The sequence below is a fragment of the Mercenaria mercenaria genome, chromosome 5 (genome assembly GCF_021730395.1).
Source record: "Mercenaria mercenaria strain notata chromosome 5, MADL_Memer_1, whole genome shotgun sequence".
Lineage (NCBI taxonomy): Eukaryota > Metazoa > Mollusca > Bivalvia > Venerida > Veneridae > Mercenaria > Mercenaria mercenaria.
Window position 1 is genome coordinate 28410435 of NC_069365.1, and position 22659 is coordinate 28433093.

The 22659-nt window shown below is 35.3% G+C and overlaps 1 protein-coding gene across 2 annotated transcripts in view; it reads left to right on the forward strand.

Moving 5' to 3' along the window:
- The window catches only part of LOC123558241 (transmembrane protein 131-like), a 43522-nt gene that overhangs the window by 15368 nt on the left and 5495 nt on the right, over window positions 1-22659 (forward strand). Inside the window, exons 15-31 of one of the 2 annotated variants that reach the window (XM_053543028.1) lie at window positions 2897-3014; window positions 3484-3628; window positions 4161-4270; window positions 4824-4902; window positions 5476-5648; window positions 7025-7161; window positions 10502-10697; window positions 11067-12001; window positions 12413-12558; window positions 12787-12986; window positions 13260-13363; window positions 15189-15299; window positions 19338-19574; window positions 20354-20441; window positions 20909-21018; window positions 21689-21829; window positions 22194-22318. In XM_053543028.1, coding sequence (XP_053399003.1) covers window positions 2897-3014; window positions 3484-3628; window positions 4161-4270; window positions 4824-4902; window positions 5476-5648; window positions 7025-7161; window positions 10502-10697; window positions 11067-12001; window positions 12413-12558; window positions 12787-12986; window positions 13260-13363; window positions 15189-15299; window positions 19338-19574; window positions 20354-20441; window positions 20909-21018; window positions 21689-21829; window positions 22194-22318 — 3155 coding nt within the window. The remainder of the gene's footprint in view (window positions 1-2896; window positions 3015-3483; window positions 3629-4160; window positions 4271-4823; window positions 4903-5475; window positions 5649-7024; window positions 7162-10501; window positions 10698-11066; window positions 12002-12412; window positions 12559-12786; window positions 12987-13259; window positions 13364-15188; window positions 15300-19337; window positions 19575-20353; window positions 20442-20908; window positions 21019-21688; window positions 21830-22193; window positions 22319-22659) is intronic. The other variant, XM_053543029.1, reaches the window with a different exon arrangement.

Here is a 22659-nt window from a genome sequence, read left to right on the forward strand (position 1 = left end):
CCTTACTAACATTTTCTTTGAACTTCCAATTACAATAAATTTGGATAACTTAATGCTCAAATGTTTTAACTTGATACATTTCTTGTGTTCAAATTATGTGAATTTTCTTGAGGGTGCAAAAGTAAATTTAGTGAATTAACTTGCTAGTTACATATGCAGCATATAACTAACAACTATATTTCATTTGCCTCAGTTAACTGTTCATTTGGTGAAGTGATTCTGTTCATACCACAAATCATATCCAGTAATTTAAATACTCAATTTGTATCCTGCCCGTCTGAAAGACACAACATATTATGGGAATGCCCTTGGTGGACGGGCAGCATCCACAAACTTTGTCTGGAGCATTTCTTCTTTATGCATGGAGGGATTTTGATGTAACTTGGCACAAATGTTCACCATCATGAAAGGGAGTGTCATTCACAAGAACCAGGTACCTAGGTCTAAGGTCAAGGTCACACTTAAAGGTCAAAGATCAAATTCAAGAAGACTTTGTCTGGAGCATTTCTTCTTCATGCATGGAGGGATTTTTGTGTAACTTGGCAAAAAATGTTCACCACCATGAGATGGAGTGTCATACCCAAGAACCAGGTCCCTAGGTCTAAGATCAAGGTCACATTTTATAGTACACAATGTTATTTGGTTGTTTGGTCTGTGAGGTACTAATAATTATTTCTAACTGGAAAGGAAATGTCCTTTTATTGTAGAGAGGTGTGTTGTTTTAACAGAAGTTAACTTGGTCATTTCACTAACATTGACTCATATGTGATATTCAAACTTGACACTGGTGTTTTTAGCTCACCTGTCATATAGTGACAAGGTGAGCTTTTGTGATCACCCGTCGTCAGTCCGTCAGTGCGTGCGTGCATGCGTGCGTCCGTCAACAATTTCTTGTCTGCACAATAGTGGTTTCATTTATGATTTTATTTTAACCAAACTTGCACACAACTTGTATCACCATAAGATCTCGGTTCCTTTCTTGAACTGGCCAGATCCCATTATGGGTTCCAGAGTTATGGCCCCTGAAAGGGCCAAAATTAGCTATTTTGACCTTGTCTGCACAATAGCAGCTTTATTTATGATTTGATTTTTACCAAACTGGCACACAACTTGTATCACCATAAGATCTTGGTTCCTTTCTTGAACTGGCCAGATTCCATTATTGGTTCCAGAGTTATGGCCCCTGAAAGGGCCAGAATGAGCTATTTTGACCTTGTCTGCACAATAGCAGCTTCATTTATGATTTGATTTTAACCAAACTTGCACACAACTTGTATCACCATAAGATCTTGGTTCCTTTCTTGAACTGGCGAGATTCCATTATGGGTTCCAGAGTTATGGCCCCTGAAAGGGCCAGAATGAGCTATTTTGACCTTGTCTGCACAATAGCAGCTTCATTTATGATTTGAATTTTACCAAACTTGCACAAAACTTGTGTCACCATAAGATCTTCATTCCTTAGTTGAACCGGCCAGATCCCATAATGGGTTCCAAAGTTATGGCCCCTGAAAGGGCCAAAATTAGCTATTTTGACCTTGTCTGCACAATAGCAGCTTCATTTATGATTCGATTTTAACCAAACTTGCACACAAGTTGTATCACCACAAGATCTTGGTTCCTTTCTTGAACTGGCCAGATTTCTTCATTGGTTCCAGAGTTATGGCCCCTTAAAGGTCCAAAATTGGCTATTTTGGCTTTAGCAGCCATATAGAGACTTCATTTATGGGTTTATTTGATACAAACTTCTAAAATAACTTCAACAACAATAATTCTTGGATTCCATGACAAATCAGATCCAAGCGTAGGTTCAGAGTTATTTTATATCTGATTACCTCCCCTGATTGTAATCAAAATTGATTTATATCAGTAAGTACTTATAGGACTTATTTGAAATTTCATTATTGTTATTTGTTGGACAGAGACAATCAGGGTAGATAACTATGGACTGATTTTATGTCAAATTACCTCCCTTTATTTCAAATTGAAATGGGTATATCTCCGTAACTAGTAAAGATACTGACCTGAAATTTCATTTATGTCAACATTTATTCGGCAGATCCTTCTTTTGTTCACTTACAATAAAAAAATTTTTTCAATTACTTCCCTTTTACGTTACTATAAATAGCTTATTTTTAGTAACTTGTTTGTTATTGGCCGTAGGGAAAAACTGAGACCACTTTCTGTGGTACAACATGGATGGTACCTCCAATTTTTAGGTGTATTTTGACATATCTGTACCTTGTAAGAATTTTTTTTTCTTCTTGGTTAAATTTCTTCCCTTTGTTGTTACTGTCCTTTGGACTTAGATATTTTTTCTGAGGACCTTCTTGTCCTCAAGTGCAATGATAACAGGTGAGCGATATAGGGCCATCATGGCCCTCTTGTTGTACTATTGCATGCCATACTTTCTATACTATGTATGACTACACTAACTATACATTCTTTAATAAAATCTGTTCCTGCATATCATCCTATCCAGATTATTCTTTTAGTCTCTGTTTATTACATTTTAAAACAAACTACTAGTGTTGGACTACTAACATTTGTGAGGAAAATATTTTTATAGATGGATTTACTTTATTTCACTGCAGCATTTTGACATGGAAATCCCACAGAAAAATGAGGCTCATATCCATACTTAAAATGTCCACACTTCAGATTTCCATACGTAAAAGTTCCATAAAATTTCCATACTTATAATTCCCATACTATAATAGAAGTAATAACCCGAGTTTGTCAAGTTTCAGAGTAAATGCAATATCCACAATATTTGTGCTATAAAAGTAATAAAAATTTTTATGAAATACTGAAAATTTTGTGTTTCCAAAATAACTACCATCGAAAATGAGTAGAAATTTTATGATAAATTGATCCTGACTTGTGTGTTGTGTTTCAGCTGGATATCGTTGGTTACAAGGATTACAGCTAAATAAAGATGTTGCAGATACCGATGAATCTCTGTATAAACATCTAAGACAGAGATGGACAAATATACAGGAACAAGGAAAAGATAGGTAGCACATTCATATGCTTTTCTGTCTTGTTTTTTTCCCAATCATAAGAAATTCTCATCCATAAGTAATTGAACAAATTTCATGATAAAAATTTGTTAGTGTCCATTCTATGTCAGGTCTGTGAATGTGCAATTCATTGAGGAATTTTACAATGTTTGGCATACATTTTGACTATAGGAAGGAATGTTGCTTCCATAGCTAAAAGTTGAAGTGGAACTTATATTTGTGGAATTATTTCTAACTGAGAAAGCTTACAGTGAACTTAACCTAGATAATGCTTGTTCTGTTTATTAGGAGTTTACTTGTTTGTAATTGGGTAGCCAGTCAATGGTCTTGGTTAACAATTACATGTGTTTAAAGTTTTGCTTTTCAAATATTTATTGTCCGTTTTAATCAGATAAATGCTTTCTACAAGAAAACTATGTTGTTAAATAGAAGCATAATGTGAAAATATATATATTTTTTCCAGGGTAAATATTACCATAGAGATAGATACAAGTACTGTTCAGGGATTTTTATTTTCTGCTCATGTACAACAACATTGGCCGGAATTAATCAGACGTCAGTGTAGACAACATGTTAGATTCCCATTAACTCAAATTGGAAATTTATCTGTAAGTATTTTGTCAAGCATATAGTTCCATCCTTTTTTCGAGTCACTTTGATCACACAGACACGAGGTATTGTGTTCTCTGGCTCACATGTAACTGAAATACTGCTACAAAAATAGAAATTTAACTGCGTAACTGCTAGAGCTTACAGTTTGATAGTTTACAGTTATGTAAGGTGTAATATTTGATGAATTCTTGTTGAAATTTCAGATAATTTGCATTTGTTGGACATGGGATATATGTACATAAAATTTGATTTAATTAGTTCTGTTTTCAATCAGGATTTCAAAAATACTGTGAAACACTGATGCCAGGAGGTAGCTAGGGGATGAGCAAAGTTTTTAAGGGTTTCTAGCAAGGAAAATTGTCAAGGACACTGTTAATTTCTCAAGTTAGACCATGTGCTTGAATGAGCGAGTTTTCACTACATGAAAAATATACAATGCTCAATATTAGTTTTAGAAAATGTACTTTGACAAGGTTTGAAATGATGAAAACAGCATTGTACAGTATATATTTGACATGTTATTTTCAGACGGTGGATCTAGTGGTTGAGAATAATGGAGACATTCCAGTTATAGTACAAGTACTACCGCTACATCTCTACCCAAATCCTCAAACAATCATAAACCTTTTACATGACAAGTAAGTCTTTTCTTTTACACTCTCAACTTGTCCTAATGTTTTCTGTTGATTTTAAATGAAATATATATAGATAAACATTTCCATTGTCTAATGTTGTTTTATGTGTGAAAGTGATTTACTGACACAAGCACAAAACTACAGAATATTAAATTTAACATTATGGAAATATTAATAGATTCTACTAAGGTCATTTTGTCAAAGGTCAGGGTCACAGCACACAAAATTAAATACCCACTTGCCATGAACAGGTTGTCTTCGGGAGCTCATATGTTTAACAAACAGTTCTTCTTTTAATATTACTGCAGTCTGATTTGGAATTGTTGCAATGTTGAGATACGCCCAGGAATACAAAAATGATATACAAGGGATTCATTCATGTGTGAACATCTCGAAACAGCATTCAAATTGCTTCGATTAATGAATATTGGAATGGTTGATGTGTAACAGTCCAGTACATCATCTCTACTTCAAGGCCTCTTATATGTCATAGTGTATATGTCATAATATAATCACATAATCTGTATTTAAACACAAAGATATGTATATGTTTTAGATTACCTCCATATTTTTCCGAGTATGTAGAGACAGACGATCCAGATATATTTATACTGTCAGAAGTGGAGAAATTAAATGTAAGTTAGCAGTATTTCTGTATTAACTGCCTGTAGATATTTGAATAGATCTGAAACCTTGTGTAAATCTTGACAGGTTTGACTTGCTATGAGATATACTTAGTTGGATTAGGATGCCTGCAGCCCATCACTGAAGTAATGTGTGGAGAGACATCTGCAGGCTGCTATGTGGCTTTAATTGTATTGTGGTTACCTAACCCTTCTATGAGCTTGTCCATCTTCCAATTTTGACAGTACCATTATTTGTTAAAAGGGGTGCATACCAAAAAGATACTGACTGAATGGCGAACAGTGCAGGTCATGATCAGACTGCATGGATGTGCAGGCTGATCATGATCTACACTGGTCGCAAACAACAATAAAAACATATTGGCTCTGTTTATAAGACAATCATATGGTTAGTGACTGTCCTTTGAAATTTTTTTAACTTTCTCTTTCCTGTATTATGTACAATTCCAACAAATTTTATAATAAAACAGCTGATGTATTTATAGCTATTCTATTTAATAATATCTGTTGCTATATTTTTTTAGAAACTTCGTGTTTAAACATTTTTTTCTTCTATTTTTACAGAAACAGCCCGACAGTGCATTAATTCAGTTCCGTCAAAGAGTAGAAACGAAAATGGGGATAAAGGCACATAAAGATACTATAACCTTATTTCTTACCAAAGGATTTAGAATAAAAGTTCCAGTTGGATTTAGACCAAAGGATGATAGTTTTAAAACTTCATTAGTAATTGTCAGGTAAGTTTATAATTTTGTACATATTTTCAGGCCAAACTAATTTTTATTGAATGCTTCCATAATAAGTATAGTCCATGTTCCAGTCTTCTATTAGTAAGCAAGGGGTGAAATTCCATGAAATTTTACCATAAGAAATTGACATCCAAAGATAACTGAAGGTTTTGTCTGTTCAGTTAAAACCTACCAGTTACAAAAATTTCTGATTACAAGATTTGTTATAAGAAAGAGCTCCTGCACATTTTCTGTTGTTTTTTTTTTTTTTTGTACCCCCCGACAACAAAGTTGTAAGGGGGGGTATACTGGTTTCAGGTTGTCTGTCTGTCTGTCTGTCCGTCTGTCCGTAGACGCAATCTTGTGCGCACCATCTCTCCTTATCCCCTTGACAGAATTTAATGAAACTTCACACAAGTGATCAGTACCAACAGTAGTTGTGCATGGGGCATGTTAGGTTCTTTTAGAAAAAAAAATTGCAGAGTTATGGCACTTTGTTTTTTTGTTACTATACTATATACATAGACACAATCTTGTGCGCACCATCTCTCCTCATCCCCTTGACACAATTTAATGAAACTTCACACAAGTGATCAGTATCAACAGTAGTTGTGCATGGGGCATGTTAGGTTCTTTTAGAAAAAAAAATTGCAGAGTTATGGGACTTTGTTTTTTTGTTACTATACTATATACATAGACACAATCTTGTGCGCACCATCTCTCCTCATCCCCTTGACACAATTTAATGAAACTTCACACAAGTGATCAGTAACAACAGTAGTTGTGCATGGGGCATGTTAGGTTCTTTCAGCGACAAAAATTGCAGAGTTATGGGACTTTGTTTCTTGTTAACATACTATGTACATACAGTCTGCATATGCAATCTTGTGCGTGCCTAATCTACCAAACCCTTATACACAATTTAATGAAACTTCACACAAGTGATCAGTACCCACCCTAGTTGTGCATGGTGCATGTTACATTCTTTTAGATAAATATTCTGCATAGTTATGGGACTTTGTTTTTTGTTACTATACTGTATACATACAGTCTATATACATACAGTCCACATAATTATGCAATCTTGTGTGCGTCAAATTGCAATGTACTGTGTCAGTGCATGCGGGGGGTACATTTATCACCTTTAGTGATAGCTCTAGTTTTTTCAGTTTCAATGTCAGCCTCAGGAATGAACTGTTTTCATTAAAATAGCTGCAAGTAAATATTAATGACTTACATATGTACTAATCTAACCTCACTTTTATATTCAGGCAATTGTGTTTATTACCAAGTGTTTGCAGGTTTCCTAGAGATATTGTATTAAATGATTGGATGCTGTGTAAAACTGAATTTTTGATTTACGGTTGCTCAACTTTGTTTTGCAGGAGCAATTTAACTATAATAGATGCAATGGTTTTAGAGGGACAAGGCGGCAGAGGCGAATTAAAATTAAACAATAAGAAACCAGGAGTTTCAACATTACAGTTTGATATTGCAGAGAAACATCTCAAAAACTGTGATAGTAAGTTACGTTTTTATACTGGAAGTAATGTGATACAATCATTCTTGGAAAATTACGTTGAAAATACATTCTGTTCCTGTTAATCCGGTAAAGATAGTTGATCTTGGGTAAAGATAACTTAGTAGCAGTAATATAATGTCTGAAGATGTCTTACATTTGAACACCTCCTGATTTAGGTAATTTTTAGCTCATCTGATTTTTTGAAAAAAAAAAATGATGAGTTATTGTCATCACTTGATTGGCGTTGGCGTTGGTGATGGCGTTGCCTGGTTAACTTTTATGTTTAGGTCAGCTTCTCTCCTAAACCATCAAAGCTATTGCTTTGAAACTTGCAACATTTGTTCACCATCAATAGCTGACTCTGTACAGCAAGAAACATAACTCCATCCTACTTTTTGCAAGAAATATGGCCCCTTTTGGACTAAATATCAGATTTCTTGGTTAAGTTTTATGTTTAGGTCAACTTTTCTCCAAAACTGTCAAAACTATTGCGTTAAAACTTGCAACATTTGTTCACCATCATAAGCTGACTCTGTACAGCAAGAAACATAACTTCATCCTGCTTTTTACAAGAATAATGGCCCCTTTCTTGGTTAAGTTTTGTGTTTATTCACCATTAGAAGTTGACTCTGCACAGCAAGTACCATAACTCTACATTACTTTTTGCAAGAATTATGGCCCCTTTTGGACTTAGAAAATCATAGGTAGGGCGATATTTCTATTATACAGAGACAAAAAAATCAGAGACAAAAAATCAGATGAGCGTCTGCATCCGCAAGGCGGTGCTCTTGTTTATTTGATGTATCATATATTCCCTTATTAATGCCCCAGCGGACATTACATTTTGCAAAAGTGAGACATTTATTAAAACCTTAAAAGTGGGATGTTTTTACATCCATATTAAAGGTATAAACTATAAATGTAACTTACAATGAATGAAATTGAACAGTTAAATCATTACCATACTACTGGTATGCACATGAAATATTTATTTATTGTCCCCCCCAACAAAGTTGTAAGGGGGGGTATACTGGTTTCAGGTTGTCTGTCTGTAAGGGGGGGTATACTGGTTTCAGGTTGTCTGTCTGTCTGTCCGTAGACACAATCTTGTGCGCACCATCTCTCCTCTTCCCCTTGACACAGTTTAATGAAACTTCACACAAGTGATCAGTAACAATAGTAGTTGTGCATGGGGCATGTTAGGTTCTTTCAGAAAAAAAAATTGCAGAGTTACGGCACTTTGTTTTTTTGTTACTATACTATATACGTAGACACAATCTTGTGCGCACCATCTCTCCTCATCCCCTTGACACAATTTAATGAAACTTCACACAAGTGATCAGTAACAACAGTAGTTGTGCATGGGACATGTAAGGTTCTTTCAGGAAAAAAATTGCAGAGTTACGGGACTTTGTTTCTTGTTAACATACTATGTACATACAGTCTGCATATGCAATCTTGTATGCGCCTAATCTTCCGAACCCTTGCACACAAGTTAATGAAACTTCACACAAGTGATCAGTACCAACCCTAGTTGTGCATGGTGCATGTTACGTTCTTTTAGATAAATATTCTGCATAGGTATGGAACTTATTAGATTGGGGTAGATGTCGGTCGGGCGGGCGGGCGGCGGCGGCGTCAAACTGGTGTTTCCGGTCAATAACTTTTGTTTCGGTAAAGATATTTGAATAAAACTTGGTATGTACATAGCTTATATCAAGACAAAGGCTGGGATTAATTTTGGGGTTTCTGGGATCAAGGTCAAGGTCACTGTTACTTAAAATAGAAAAAGGGTTTCCGGTCAAATACTTAACTTAGGAATGAAGCTATCATGATGAAACTTGGTGTATAAAAAACTGATATAAAGTTGTAGCTTGGGATTGATTTTGGGGTTTCTGGGATCAAGGTCAAGGTCATTGTTACTATAGCATATCTTCTACATGCATGGAGGGATTTTGATGAAAGTTGACACAATTGTTCACCATCCTGAGACGGAGTGTCATGCGCAAGAATCAGGTCCCTAGGTCTAAGGTCAAGGTCACACTTACAGGTCAAAGGATACAAGAATGAAAACTTTGTCCAGAGCATATCTTCTTCATGCATAGAGGGATTTTGATGTAACTTGGCACAATTATACACCATCATGAGACGAAGTGTCTTGCGCAGTTCCCTTCTTTAGAATTACTTCCCTTTGTTGTTACTATAAATAGCTTATATTGTAACTTTTTCATTACTAGACGTAGGGAAAAATCGAGACCACTTTTCTGTAGTACAACATGCATGTTACATCCAATTTTGAGGTGTATTTTGACCAATCTCTACCTGGTAAGGATTTCTGTGTGGACTTACAATTTTTTTTTTGTATTTTTTTTTTTTTTTTTTTTTTTTTTTTTTAAGATTAACTTCCCTTAGTTGTTACTATAAATAACTTATATTGTAACTTTTTTATAATTGACCGTAGGGAAAAACCAAGACCACTTTTCTGTGGTACAACATAGTTGTTACTTTCTAATTTTAGGTGTATTTTAAGGTATCTCTACCTGGTAAGGAGTTTTTTTGTGGACTTAGAAAAACAAAAGAATTACAATGATTACTAAACAACCACAAAATTAAAATTACATCTGCAAATACAGGTGCTAGAGTAAAGAAATGTGACGGGCGTATATTGTGACATTCTGGCACTCTTGTTTATTCTTATGAAAAGTGTTGAAAACCTGGTTTCGTGGCATTGCCGCATTTCTTGTTTTTTGTTACTATACTGTATACATACAGTCTATATACATACAGTCCACATAATTATGCAATCTTGTGTGCATCAAATTGCAATGTACTGTGTCAGTGCATGCGGGGGGTGGGGGGGTGTACATTCATCACCTTTAGTGATACCTCTAGTTTATTAAATGGGGTGTATTTATTAGGGGGAGGGCATGAATTAGAGAATATACAGTAAAAAGTTTTTGTAAAGATACATAAAAACAATCGAAATGATTTCATTGACTATTGAGTATGAACTGAAAGTTGTAGTAATAAATAAACTACAGTGTACTTTACAAAATGCAAAAGATCTTATCATTGATGCATTTTCATTAAAATCTTTCTCAGTGGTGCAGAAATATGTCTATAAAATACAATAATATCGTTAAATGTTAAATCCTATGAAGTAGTTGTAGTAGAGCAAACTGTGGGTAAGTTCATTGAAATAAAGAAGCACTTACTCAGTTTTCAGGCTGAAGTGCATTCTAATTTTTTTTACGCAGGATTCAGGTCATATATGGCTGTAAACAAAGAAACTGCAGCCTTAAAGTAACTATTTCAAAAAATGTTTATTTTCTTCTTTCAGAGAGGAAACATGCAAAGAATTTGGTGCCTAATTTTACAGTAAAGAGATCATTCACATTACGGAATACTGGAGAACTGCCATTTTACGTACATGGATTCAGCATAAATAATGTACCTTGTGAGGGCTATGGTTTTAGGGTTCTGGAGTGTGAAGGATATGAAATGCAGCCAAATACTAGTAGAAAAATTGATATTGCGTAAGTTTGTACTCTGATAGCGATATGTATATTTTGTATTTATGACAGAAATTTGACATTTTTCTTACTGAAGTTTTTTCTTGAGAACTACTGAAAAAATACTGACTTCTGCAATCAGTAAATTCAGGTAGAACTATTTTTACTGTTCATCATTATAAAGCATTGCAGTTTGTAATGATAAAACTTACTGTATACGTACTGATATTACCGGCAAATATGGAATTTATCTTCTTGGTCAAATGATTGGAGACATCTAAAGTTAATAAAAATGTAATTTAAATCACCATACTTGATCCAGTAAATGAAATTAAACAAATGGATGTCTATTTTTCCATATTTTAAAGTGTTACTTTGGATGTATATTTTCAGTTTTACACCAGATTTTACCATGTCAAGAATACAGCGCACATTAACCATATTTACAAGTTTAGGAACAGAGTTTAATTATACCCTTCAAGCTACGGTTCCAACTCATACACTATCAAAATGTGCTGCGTCTTTACCCAGACCAAACTGGGAACCAGTCTTATACTACTCCATAGTCTGTGTCATGAGTTTTATTTTATTTTGCATTCTTGTCGCATCTTATTTTGAAGCGGATAGAATTTTTGTCGCAGACATTTTAAAACGTAAAGTTAAGATGTGTAATGGCACACCGACCTATCAGAAGGATAAGATATTTGATTTAAAGACTATTGGAGTGTCGCATATTAATAGTCAACCATGTGCGATTTCAGCAACAAAGACGCAGCCACAACCAAATATTTTAAACAGGATTCCACGACCTATTATTGAGATGACCAGTAATCATGTGGAACATAAAACCCGAGAATCATTCATGACATATTTATCTGGTCTGTTTAAGAGCTTTTTTGTACGAAAACCTTCAGCGATGCGTAAGAAAGTCAGTAATAACCTAGGAAGTTCAGCATCCACAATCAAACAATTGTCAGACTCAACATCAGTAAAAGAGAATACAGTAACAGAAAAAGATAAACCATTGCCACCGCATGATGTAATTATCCCGGAGAAATCCACGCACATCCATTCTCAACAGAAGTTAACTCTGCGTAAACCAAAACCTGTTAAAAAGCTGCAGACTGATTTAACGCCCCCTGCTGATAACCAGAACTCTGCAGGTAGCAGTAATTATGAAAGGAAACATAGCAGCAAGTCCAACACCACACAGACGGACAAGAAAAATGTAGACACAACTAACACAGTCAAAGATTTGACCCCACCGGTTATGACAACACAAGACTCTAGTGGCTTAGCCTGTTTTGAGGATGTCAAGAATTATGACAGTAAGTTTCAGATTTACAGAGAAATCAAAACTAGTAAATGCATTGCTTTTTTGATCCCTTCACTATTAACTATATTGACTGCTGGATCAGTTTTTCTTTGCAACAGATTTCATTTTTATTTTGCAATAATGTTCTTTTATTTTTATTACTCATTTGTTAAGTATTTCAGTTTTATATAATCTGTTATCAAAGTAGTGAGTATTTATATCTGAATACGGTGTACCTCTTTGTTTTTATGAGGTAGTTGGTAACTAAAGAACTGGTTTTGCAGTTTGAAAAGACAGTAATTATCTTTTGATACCTTTAAACCAATATCTATAACAATTTCACAAAATTCTTCATTCAACATCCATTGCAATACCTGACTTCAAGTAACAGGCATGAAAAGTAAATGTATGTTTATACTTACAGATAAGCAGAAAGGCAAGAAGAAGCTACGGAGCAAGCCAGAACGTGACAACCTTATCAAGGATAGACTTATACTGAGACATAATGATGACAGAGACGAAACATCGTCAACTACAACAGACTCTTCTACTGGTGACATAGAGGAGAAGGTAATACAGTTAGAACTTTCTCTGTTGATGAGCTAATTTCAAAATACTTGCATAATCATGCTTCTTGTAGAAGAAAATGTAAAGTTGCTTAGTTTACAAGACAGCCTAAAACTAAATCAGATTTCAAAATCTTGAGAAGGTTTTCCTTGCATGTCTGAAGTATGCTTACTTGATTAAGGGCATAAATTCTAATTTGAACTAATGTAACTATTATTTTGTTGTTTGTAGAATACTGGAACCAGGAATGGTACCCCAGAACCTCCCCCACCACCAACAGTAAAACCCAAGAAGAAAACTAAAGCTCGTAATCTTGAGCCCCTGATTATGCCTCAACCCGATGATGACACTGATGAATTTGAACTGACATCTAAATCACGAGCATACAAGAAAGTGAAGGGACAATTAGGAGGTGAACAGCTAAAGACTGGGTAAGTTAATGTGTTCTACTCTTTTACCAAGTAAATAAATAAATGCTTATGCTTCACATTTTAGGTTTATAAACTGACATGTTTACAGTTGCCATGCTTGTTTGGGGCCATTTTCGTTAAGTCCTGCATTGCCATGTTGTAAAGATACACAGTGAGATTGCACTGTTTTAGCACAAGGCCTGAGGGTTCTGCAACTTTTCTAAATTTTTTATAATCCAGTTGTTTGTGATAGTCCAGTTATGTTTTCAGTGTATGTTTCATGTATACTTGCAGCCCTCTGGATATTGACCTGCCATACAACATAGACAAGAATAAGCCCAAGAAAAAGAAGTTATCTCCAGGTAACAAGGAGACCGAGAAGAAAGATAAGCAAAAAGGTATGTTACCTGTAAATCACCTTCTATTGCTGCCAGCAAAAAAAATTCTACTGGTTCTGTTTCTCATGTTTAGGTGAAAAAGCAGAATTTGCGAAAAGCTTTACAAACTGGGAATGCAACAATTGCAACTTGCTTCAAATAAAAAGAAAGCAAAAGTTGTAAATGCTTCTCAAGAAATTAAGCTCAATTTGCAAAGTGCTTTGATATAAGATTGTTTTCAAAACTGAATGTTGTATATAGGTTCTAGAAAGTGGCTTTCTTGTGATGCATGTAATTGTGAAAAAAAGGCTATGGAAGGTCCAATGAGTATGGAGTGGACCCTGATATTAGCTAGAACAGCTTTTGTTGAAGCTCATGTCTTGCCTTGTATTGTTTATACTGTCATGTTTACAAGTTGTCGGGAATGTTTGCAAGTTGTCGGGAATGTTATACCTATTAACAACTTTAACTGTGAATTGTTGGTCATCTAATACCAGTATAAATGATAGTGTAGCAGGATGGGAAGGACAAGGTTAAGGGTGAAAGCGGCACTGGTTTATGATGACTGTATCAATAACAAAGCATATAAACAAGTTTTCAGATTCAATCTCCTCTTATTCTTTTTTCACTCTTCCATTGAATAACATGTCTTGTTATTGCTAACATTTCATTCATCATCTCATAAAAGCAATAGCGTGATAAGGCAAAAGAGATTATATACAGCTATTGTCCAACTGGACAAGTTCAATAGGCATTTGCTCCCCTCCGCAGATGACTGCTGTCCATGAGGATTTGACCAAATATACATCCAAAGTAATATGTCCTCTGTTGTTACATATCTAAAAATTTATCCATTTGATCTTGGTATAGTAGAACTCAGAAACATGGCTAGGTTATCTCACTTCCATAGTATACTTTTATATGAAAAAAATGTTGGTGAAAACAAAACTTTAATACTCACTTAGGTTTTATGATATAACAATCCTTTCCTTTAAAGGAAAATTGCCACAACCAATTATTTCTGTGTAAAATGATACAAGTTGTTAGAATTTTATGTATTTCTTTTAAATTTGAAATTATGCTGAAATAGTATTGTTTACTCGGAAGTATTAGTCAAGTTTGCAAGCATGAATGATGTATATATGTTAGATAGATGGGTCAGTATTTCTGTGATATAGACACACATATATTTAAAAGCACTGTTTTTCATTTGCAGTGTGTGTCCTTTTCTATTAACATTACCAGTTAGAGATACCATTTATGCCATTTGCATTTTATTTGTCTCATATTATTGCACAAACATTTTTTTCTAAAATGCTCTGCAAAAGATTTTAGTTGAATTTTGATGTCGCTGTTTATGTAAAAGAATTGTAATCATTAGAATATTTGAGCCGTGCCATGGGAAAACCAACATAGTGGGTTTGCGACCAGCATGGATCCAGACCAGCCTGCGCATCCGCGCAGTCTGGTCAGGCTCCATGCTGTTCGCTTTTAAAGCCTATTGGAATTGGAGAAACTGTTAGCGAACAGCATGGATCCTGACCAGACTGCGCGGATGCGCAGGCTGGTCTGGATCCTTGCTGGTCGCAAACCCACTATGTTGGTTTTCCCATGGCATGGCTCATTTGTTAGATGATTTTTGTTGATGATTATTTCATGATAATTTTATGATTATTTTATTGTTTATTAACACTAGAAAATATACAGTGAAAGCATGAATGATAAAAGAAAATGAGCCACTTCAGCAACCCCTTTAACAATCAAGTGATTTAAGTGTCATTTTGGTAGTTTGCAGATGTAATAATTTGTTGTCATGGTTACGTGAAGCTTTCATGTTGTTGTCCAGGTGTGGTCAGTGACCCTGAATTGTTGGATGACACCAGCATGGAGCCCCACCACTCTGATAGTGATTCTCCCCCACCCTCATGGGACGAGCCACACCCGATATCGCCCGCGGGTTAGCACTCTATTCTTTTATCACCCTCTCATATCACATGCACCGGTATTGGCACCTACTTTATATAGGTCCTTTCTCTATGTATGGTTGGTTTATTTTCATTTTGTGGGTATGGATATGTTTGTACTTACCATTAAATGCTTAATGCTTTTTTGCTTTTTAAATACCTTTTCTTACTCTATATGTGGTAAAATAAATGTTGCTTATGTAATTGGGAACTCTTACAAATAAATGTATTTGTTTATTCTGTTCGATTGAAGTAAACATTAATACCTACATAATTTTCCAGTCTGTAAGAAGTTAATGGACAAATGTATTGTTCTAATTCACACTATCTTTGACAATTGGGCAATAGAAAATAATTGTTTAGATACACCTTCTTTGATCCATATAGTTCCAGTTAAAATGAATATAAGGTATAAAAGAAAATGCTTTTCTTTTCCAAATTTTCTTGTCTTTTTTTTTTTTCTTTTGTACATTTCCTTAGAAATCAAAAGAAATTTTCACATTACCAAAAATGAAATTTCCAACTTTTGCAGTTGATCTTACTAAGGATGGATCTAAGGAATATTTTCTATTGTCTGTGGGATGTATGAATTAATGTAGTATATACCCAGATCCTTCATATACCATTATATACAACTATGAGAGCACTATATCTGAACTGAAGTTTAACATTATAATGGAAACCTGCTGATCTAGACCTACCACCACTCAGAACCCCTCTCATCCAATACAACTTGTTAATCAAGGATACTGAAAGCCCTTCACTAAAATTAACCAAATTTCAGAGGAATGATCAGTACCAAGCTTAGTTGTGCATATTTTATGGTTTTATGTTTGAATAATTGTAGCAAGAGTTATGTGTCTTGCATCTCTTGCTATCCACTCACCTTGCCATTTAAATGAAGTAGTATTTGAATAGGAAATAGTGACAGTTACTACCTTGTATATTCTTACACACCAGACTGGCTTTCCCAATGATTTTAACCATGCCGGCAAAACCCATGTAGCACCCCACTCCCCCCCCCCCCCCCCCACCACAACAAGCCTGCTGCTAATGACAACTAACAAACTAAATTTATGTATTAGTCTAAGAGTTGTGTATTTGATGTAAAATTCAAATAAAAATTAAATACCTGGATTGTTGCCCTTTGTTCCTTTTGGTACATTGCTTGATACAGAAAAGTTTTTTGCGAAAAAAAACAACAATATTTCACTACAAATGATCAAACTTAACCGAACTTTGTTGTTGTTGCATCTGTTTACAGATGTTATTTCCCACATTTTGTTTATACAGTACAACCTCTCCAGAGCAGTCCTCTATTAAGCAAAAACCTCTATAACAACATCATTAAAATTTCCCTAAGCTGAAATATACTATCAAATTTACCTCTCCAAAACAACAACCTCTACATAAAAGTCAATATTTGTATCTTCCAAAGGGTGTTGCTCTACAGAGGTTGCACTGTATACACTACCATAAGAAACACAGCTACAAAGAAAGCATTTCATTTTCTAAAATTCTTCTATAACTCTTACAATTGGCAAATGTACGATATGCAAGAAAAATAATCTGCCTGTGGTTGTAAATGTGTTAATATCAAGATCTCTGGTAACTGTTTGATGGTAACGAGAGCCTTAGTTACCCTTGAACAGGATATTACCATCTACATCTACAAATGGTGACAGATTATTGTATTTACACTTTTAGATTTACAATTTTGTTGTAGAGAACTCTTTCTCCTATTATTTAGCATCCCTTTCTGTTATTGAACTGTGGAATATTCCATTCTTGGTTCAAGGGAAGATGTGTCAGGTCATTTTTGTTGAGCCCGCTGGCGGTGAGCTCGACATAGTTGTCACAATGGGGGTTCATTCTGTGCGTGTGTGCATCCCTCTGTCAGAGTTTGTCCCGGCTGTAACTTATCCGTGGATCAAGGGATTCTTAAATAACTTGGCACATATGTTTGCCTCAATGATGCGGTGTGTCACATACAAGAACCAGAGCTTAAAGGTCAAGGTCATACTTTGAGGTCAAAGGTCATAACTCGGTTTTGTTTTGCTTGTTCGGGCTGTAACTCAGCCATGCATTGAGAGATTCTTGAATACTTCGGCACAAATGTTTTCCTGGATAGATGATGTGTCATGAATGTTAGACCTTTTAACAGCTGGCGGACTCAACATGTTGCCCATGGGCGTCTAGTTCATTGAGGGGAGTGCTAAATGATAGGACTATTTGAGACATATTATCTGTATTGTTGCATGCTTTTTTTTTGCATGTTATATTGCCATATGTATGCAGTAATTTTCAAGCTTTTTATGTTAATTATTTTAGCTTTTTAGATATTAGAATTTTAACAAAAGAGGGTTAGTAGTAGTAAATGCTCAAGGTTGTTTTCCTTTGCAGGAAACATAGGTTATTGCAAAAATGTGATTGTAATTTTTAGCTCACCTGAGCACGAAGTGTTCAAGGTGAGCTTTTGTGATCGCCCTGTGTCAGTCATCGTCAGTCGTCCGTAGTCAGCAATTTGACTGTTAACACTCTAGAGGTCACAATTTTAGCCCAGTCTTAATGAAACTTGGTCAGAATGTTACCCTCAATAAAATCTTGGACTAGTTCGATATTGGGTCATCTGAAGTCAAAAACTAGGTCACCAGGTCAAATCAAAGGAAAAGCTTGTTAACACTCTAGAGGCTACATTTATGACTGTATCTTCATGAACCTTGGTCAGAAAGTTAACCTTGATGATCTTTAGGTCAGGTTTGAATCTGGGTCATGTGGGGTCAAAACCTAGGTCACCAGGTCAAATCAAAGGAAAAGCTAGTTAACTCTAGAGGCCTCATTTATGACCATATCTTAATGAAACTTGGTCAGAATGTTTATCTTGATGATCTTTAAGTTCCAATCTGGGTCAGGTGGGGACAGAAACTAGGTGACCAGGTCAGAGCAAAGGAAAAGCTTGTTAACACTCTAGAGGTCACAATTTTGGCCCAATCTTAATGAAACTTGGTCAGAATGTTACCCTCTGTAAAATCTTGGAAGAGTTCGATATTGGATCATCTGAGATCAAAAACTAGGTCATCAGGTCAGATCAAAGGAAAAGCTTGTAAACACTCTAGAGGCCACATTAATGGCTATATCTCTATGAAACTTAATCAGAATGTGTGAATCTGGATCATGTGGGATCAAAAACTAGGTCACCAGGTCAAAAAAATCAAAGGAAAAACTTGTTATCACCCTAGAGGTCACATTTATGACTATATCTTCATGAATTTTGATCAGAATGTTAACCTTGATGATCTTTAGGTCATGTTCGAATCTGGGTCATGTGGGGTCAAAAACTAGGTCACTAGGTCAAATCAAAGGAAAAGTTAGTAAACACTTTAGAGGTCACATTTATGACCATATCTTTATGAAACTTGGCCAGAATGTTAATCTTGATGATCTGATTTTTAGGTCCATAGGTCAGGTGAGCGATACAGGGCCTTCAGGTCCCTCTTGTTTAATCAAAATAACAAGTTTTATTTTTGTAAAGTGACTATATTTGAGTTTGTTGTGAATAGATATTAAAATGTAATCATTATTTACATGTAGTATAATAGTGAATAACTTTTTAAGTATAATTTAAAATGTAATATTAATGTAATGAACACTTTTTACAATGAAGATGCTGTTACAGCCATGACTGTACTCTAGTTTACTTTTTCCTATAGACATCAAGTCATAAGTGTTCATTTTGAAATGAAAGATTGTTGTCTATATTCTCAGACAGGGGACCACCACCTTACCTTTTATTAAATTATAAGTTGTAAGTGGGAGCATAAAAAAGTTGTGTTTCAGGGGTGTTAGAATGTCTTTCAGCAGTAGTTGAACATAATATTTCAGTGCTACTATTTTGAAATGCAGTTATTCATGTTTACATGTTTTATCTGGTTGAAATGCTTCAGAACTGAAATAGTATAAGGATAGTATATGATAATTACTTCAAATTTAACCTCAACAATTCACTGTCATGATGTTGTTTGTGTATTCAGATGATTTGACTGAGCTGTCCATCCAGACAGACCAGTTTGCACAGAAGCAAGCCAAGTCCCTGGAATCCGGCACCCACCTGAGCAACATCTCCCCAGATGGTTTGACAAGCAGTAGTCGCTCCAGCAGCTACTCAAGTATCGTCAGTAGCAGCAGTGGCGAGGGAGCTAATGGCAAGAAAGGAGACAAAAGAAACCCTACGACCCCTGGCTTCACACCATTCAGTGATACAATACCAGGTAGATAAATGGCAGTTGTTGTATACAGTGAATGAGTTACAAGCATTTAAGGTTAAAAATGTTGTTTTATAAATGGATATCGATCATTTTTAGCTCGACTGTTTGAAAAGTAGTGAGAGCTTTTCTACTCACCCAGATGTCGGCATCTCACCTTGGTTAAAGTTTTACATGCAAGTTCACATCTCAGTAACCTTTGCTGGTATTGGATTGAAACTACACAAGGCTTCCACTTCTATGACAAAGAAGTTGTTTAATAGTCGAATGTGCTGTCTTATGACCAGCTCCTGTTTAGCAGTACCTTAATACAGTATTATAATCATGTGTACTGTAAAAATACATTTTGCTTACATTTAAGTGCATTGCAATCATAACTGATTGGTTTAAAGGGAGACATCTCCAGAAGAACAAAATAAAATAAAACATACAGTAGTTAATAAACCAGTATTTTTATCTATATTTTAACATGGGTGTTACAAAGTACAGCTAAATTTCTTATAATTTGTATAAAATGTCATGAGTGTGATCACTTTGAGCTTTCTACTTATTTTGTTGACTGAAAGATTGTAACACATATTGCGCATTAAAATTCCTGTGGTCACTTTCTCTACTACTTAAAAAAGCCTTTTCAAGATTACAAACAAATTGACAGAAATCTGGAGCTTTAAGAAAATGTTAACATATGCCCAATGTATGTAAAGTAGAACTTGTGTTTTACATTGCTTGTGTATATGTTAGCCGTTCTCGTCAGAAGATTACTTATGTTTTATACTTATCTTCAGTTCCCATAATCTCGAAGACATCCCCTCCAATATCTACGAAAAGGAATGCCTGGGGCTCTGGATCTACTCCAACCACACCAGAAACCATGTAAGTAATGCATTTATCTATGTATTGTTCAGGAAGTTTTTTTTATAGATTTATATTAAACTGATAACCAAATTTTAATTTTTAAAAAATAAGTTTGGGGGAAATTTTGAGGGTCAATAACATAGAAAAAAGCTACATTATAAAGCTAGGGTAAAACTTTGTGTCATCTGCATTTTTTTTTATGCTTGAAAAAAACTAAATATGTCAGTTAAGAGGGAATAGCATTTTACAGGAAAATGTGATGTTTGTTTCAAAAAGTCTTAAGTGTCATAATAAATGACAGCAACGAGACCTTACACAGTGTTAAATATGAATTCTTCATTTGATGTTCAAGTCCGTACAACGAGGCATGTTACATTTTATTAAAAACAAAACAATACTATAAAGTAGTGTTAGGCAGCGGATCCTGTAAAATTGGATGTCTCTTTAACCAAGTACTATGTGACATCACAGATATTTTGTTGCAGGAGTGGATTTGGACTTCAGACGATTCAGGAGACAAGCAGGCCAGGCAACACACTGACAGACTCCCAGGCTGGTGTCTTCAACCAATCCTCATTCACATTTGGACTGAATGGTAACCATTCATTAATTAATTTAGGAAATGATCCAGTACTTTTAGTAATTCCGTAGTCTGTGGTTTCAGTCCAAAGTCCATATCTAATTTATTGGTAGAGGTATGATTATTGTTAAATAATACAGAGTGAAAACATGGCTTGGAGTGGCCATAAGAACGTATCCAGTGGTGTTGCAGCTTACCTTAGACTGGTGCTAATGTTTCCAGTGGTATTGCAGCTTACCTTAGACTGGTGCTGTCACACCTGTGCTTTCATAGACTTTAATTTAGTGAACTGTTTTTGTGTTCTAAATATCATGTATTGTTGCAAAAGTTCATATTTAAATGTCTGAATTTCAAATCTGCATTGTTTTATGATATAAAAAGGAGGTACATTTAAATGAATAGCTTGAAAGACTGCTTTATGGCACATTCTTATAATTGAGCCACGCCATGGGAAAACCAACATAGTGGGTATGCGACCAGCATGGATCCAGACCAGCCTGCGCATCCGCACAGTCTGGTCAGGATCCATGCTGTTCGCTAATAGTTTCTCCAATTTCAATAGGCTTTAAAAGCGAACAGCATGGATCCTGACCAGACTGCGCGGATGCGCAGGCTGGTCTGGATCCATGCTGGTCGCACACCCACTATGTTGGTTTTCTCATGGCATGGCTCATATATGTTACAGTTCCAAGTTCAGCAGATGGGACCTATGGATTCAATAACCCAACATACAGTGGTCAGCAGGACTCGTCAATGACGATGATGCAGCGACTTCAGATGGAGCGTAGACGCAGAATCAAGGAACACCAGAGCAGGCTTCTTAAAGGTAGGAATCAGACAAGTAGAGAGATGTAAATGTTGGTTTTGCTTTTGATTATGGAGTGAAATAAAAATCTGTTTGGAATGAAAAAAAAAAATAGTAGGCTTGCAATATATTAAAGAACTATGAAATGTTTGCTAGGAAAGGATAAATGATAAGATGATATACTCGGTATCTTCAATATACAGATCTTCATTTCACATTATTTATAACTAATGTCAAAGTATGCAGTGAGTTGAGGTAAATTTTCAGAAGGAACAGCTTGAAAATAGATTTTTAATTTGCTTTATTCAAGTCATGTTGTAATGTTTAGAAAGAAAGCAAACACTAAAATTGATTTACTGTACCTACATGAATTTCTTGCAAACAGGAGATGACTGGCCAGGATTTGGAGTGCCACTGACAAGGAACGAGAGCTTGTGGGATTCTGAGTACAATCCCCTAGACCCTAACAACACCTGGGCTGTGGCTCCTGAAACTCCACCAGCTCAAGATGTAAGTCTTTTGTTTGTTTTTTTATGAATTTCAGACTCTGCAAGACAAAACTTCATTAAATTTGAAAGTAACTGAAATTAATACAAGATACTATCGTCTTTTAAGACAGTGTTTTTTCTATTGTAAAGGAAAAAGGAATATCATTTTAAAAAAAATTAGAATTTCTATTCTGTTGGATTTATTTCATGGCGGAGGAAGACCCGAAGTGCCCCTTTAAGCATTATTTCCAGCACAGATGACCGCCTATTAGTAAGTAGAACTAATGTGTTATGCAGGCCAGCTGTGTGTCTTCCTTCCATGAAAGAATTTTACACGTGAGGTTTTAAACAGACAGTAATGAG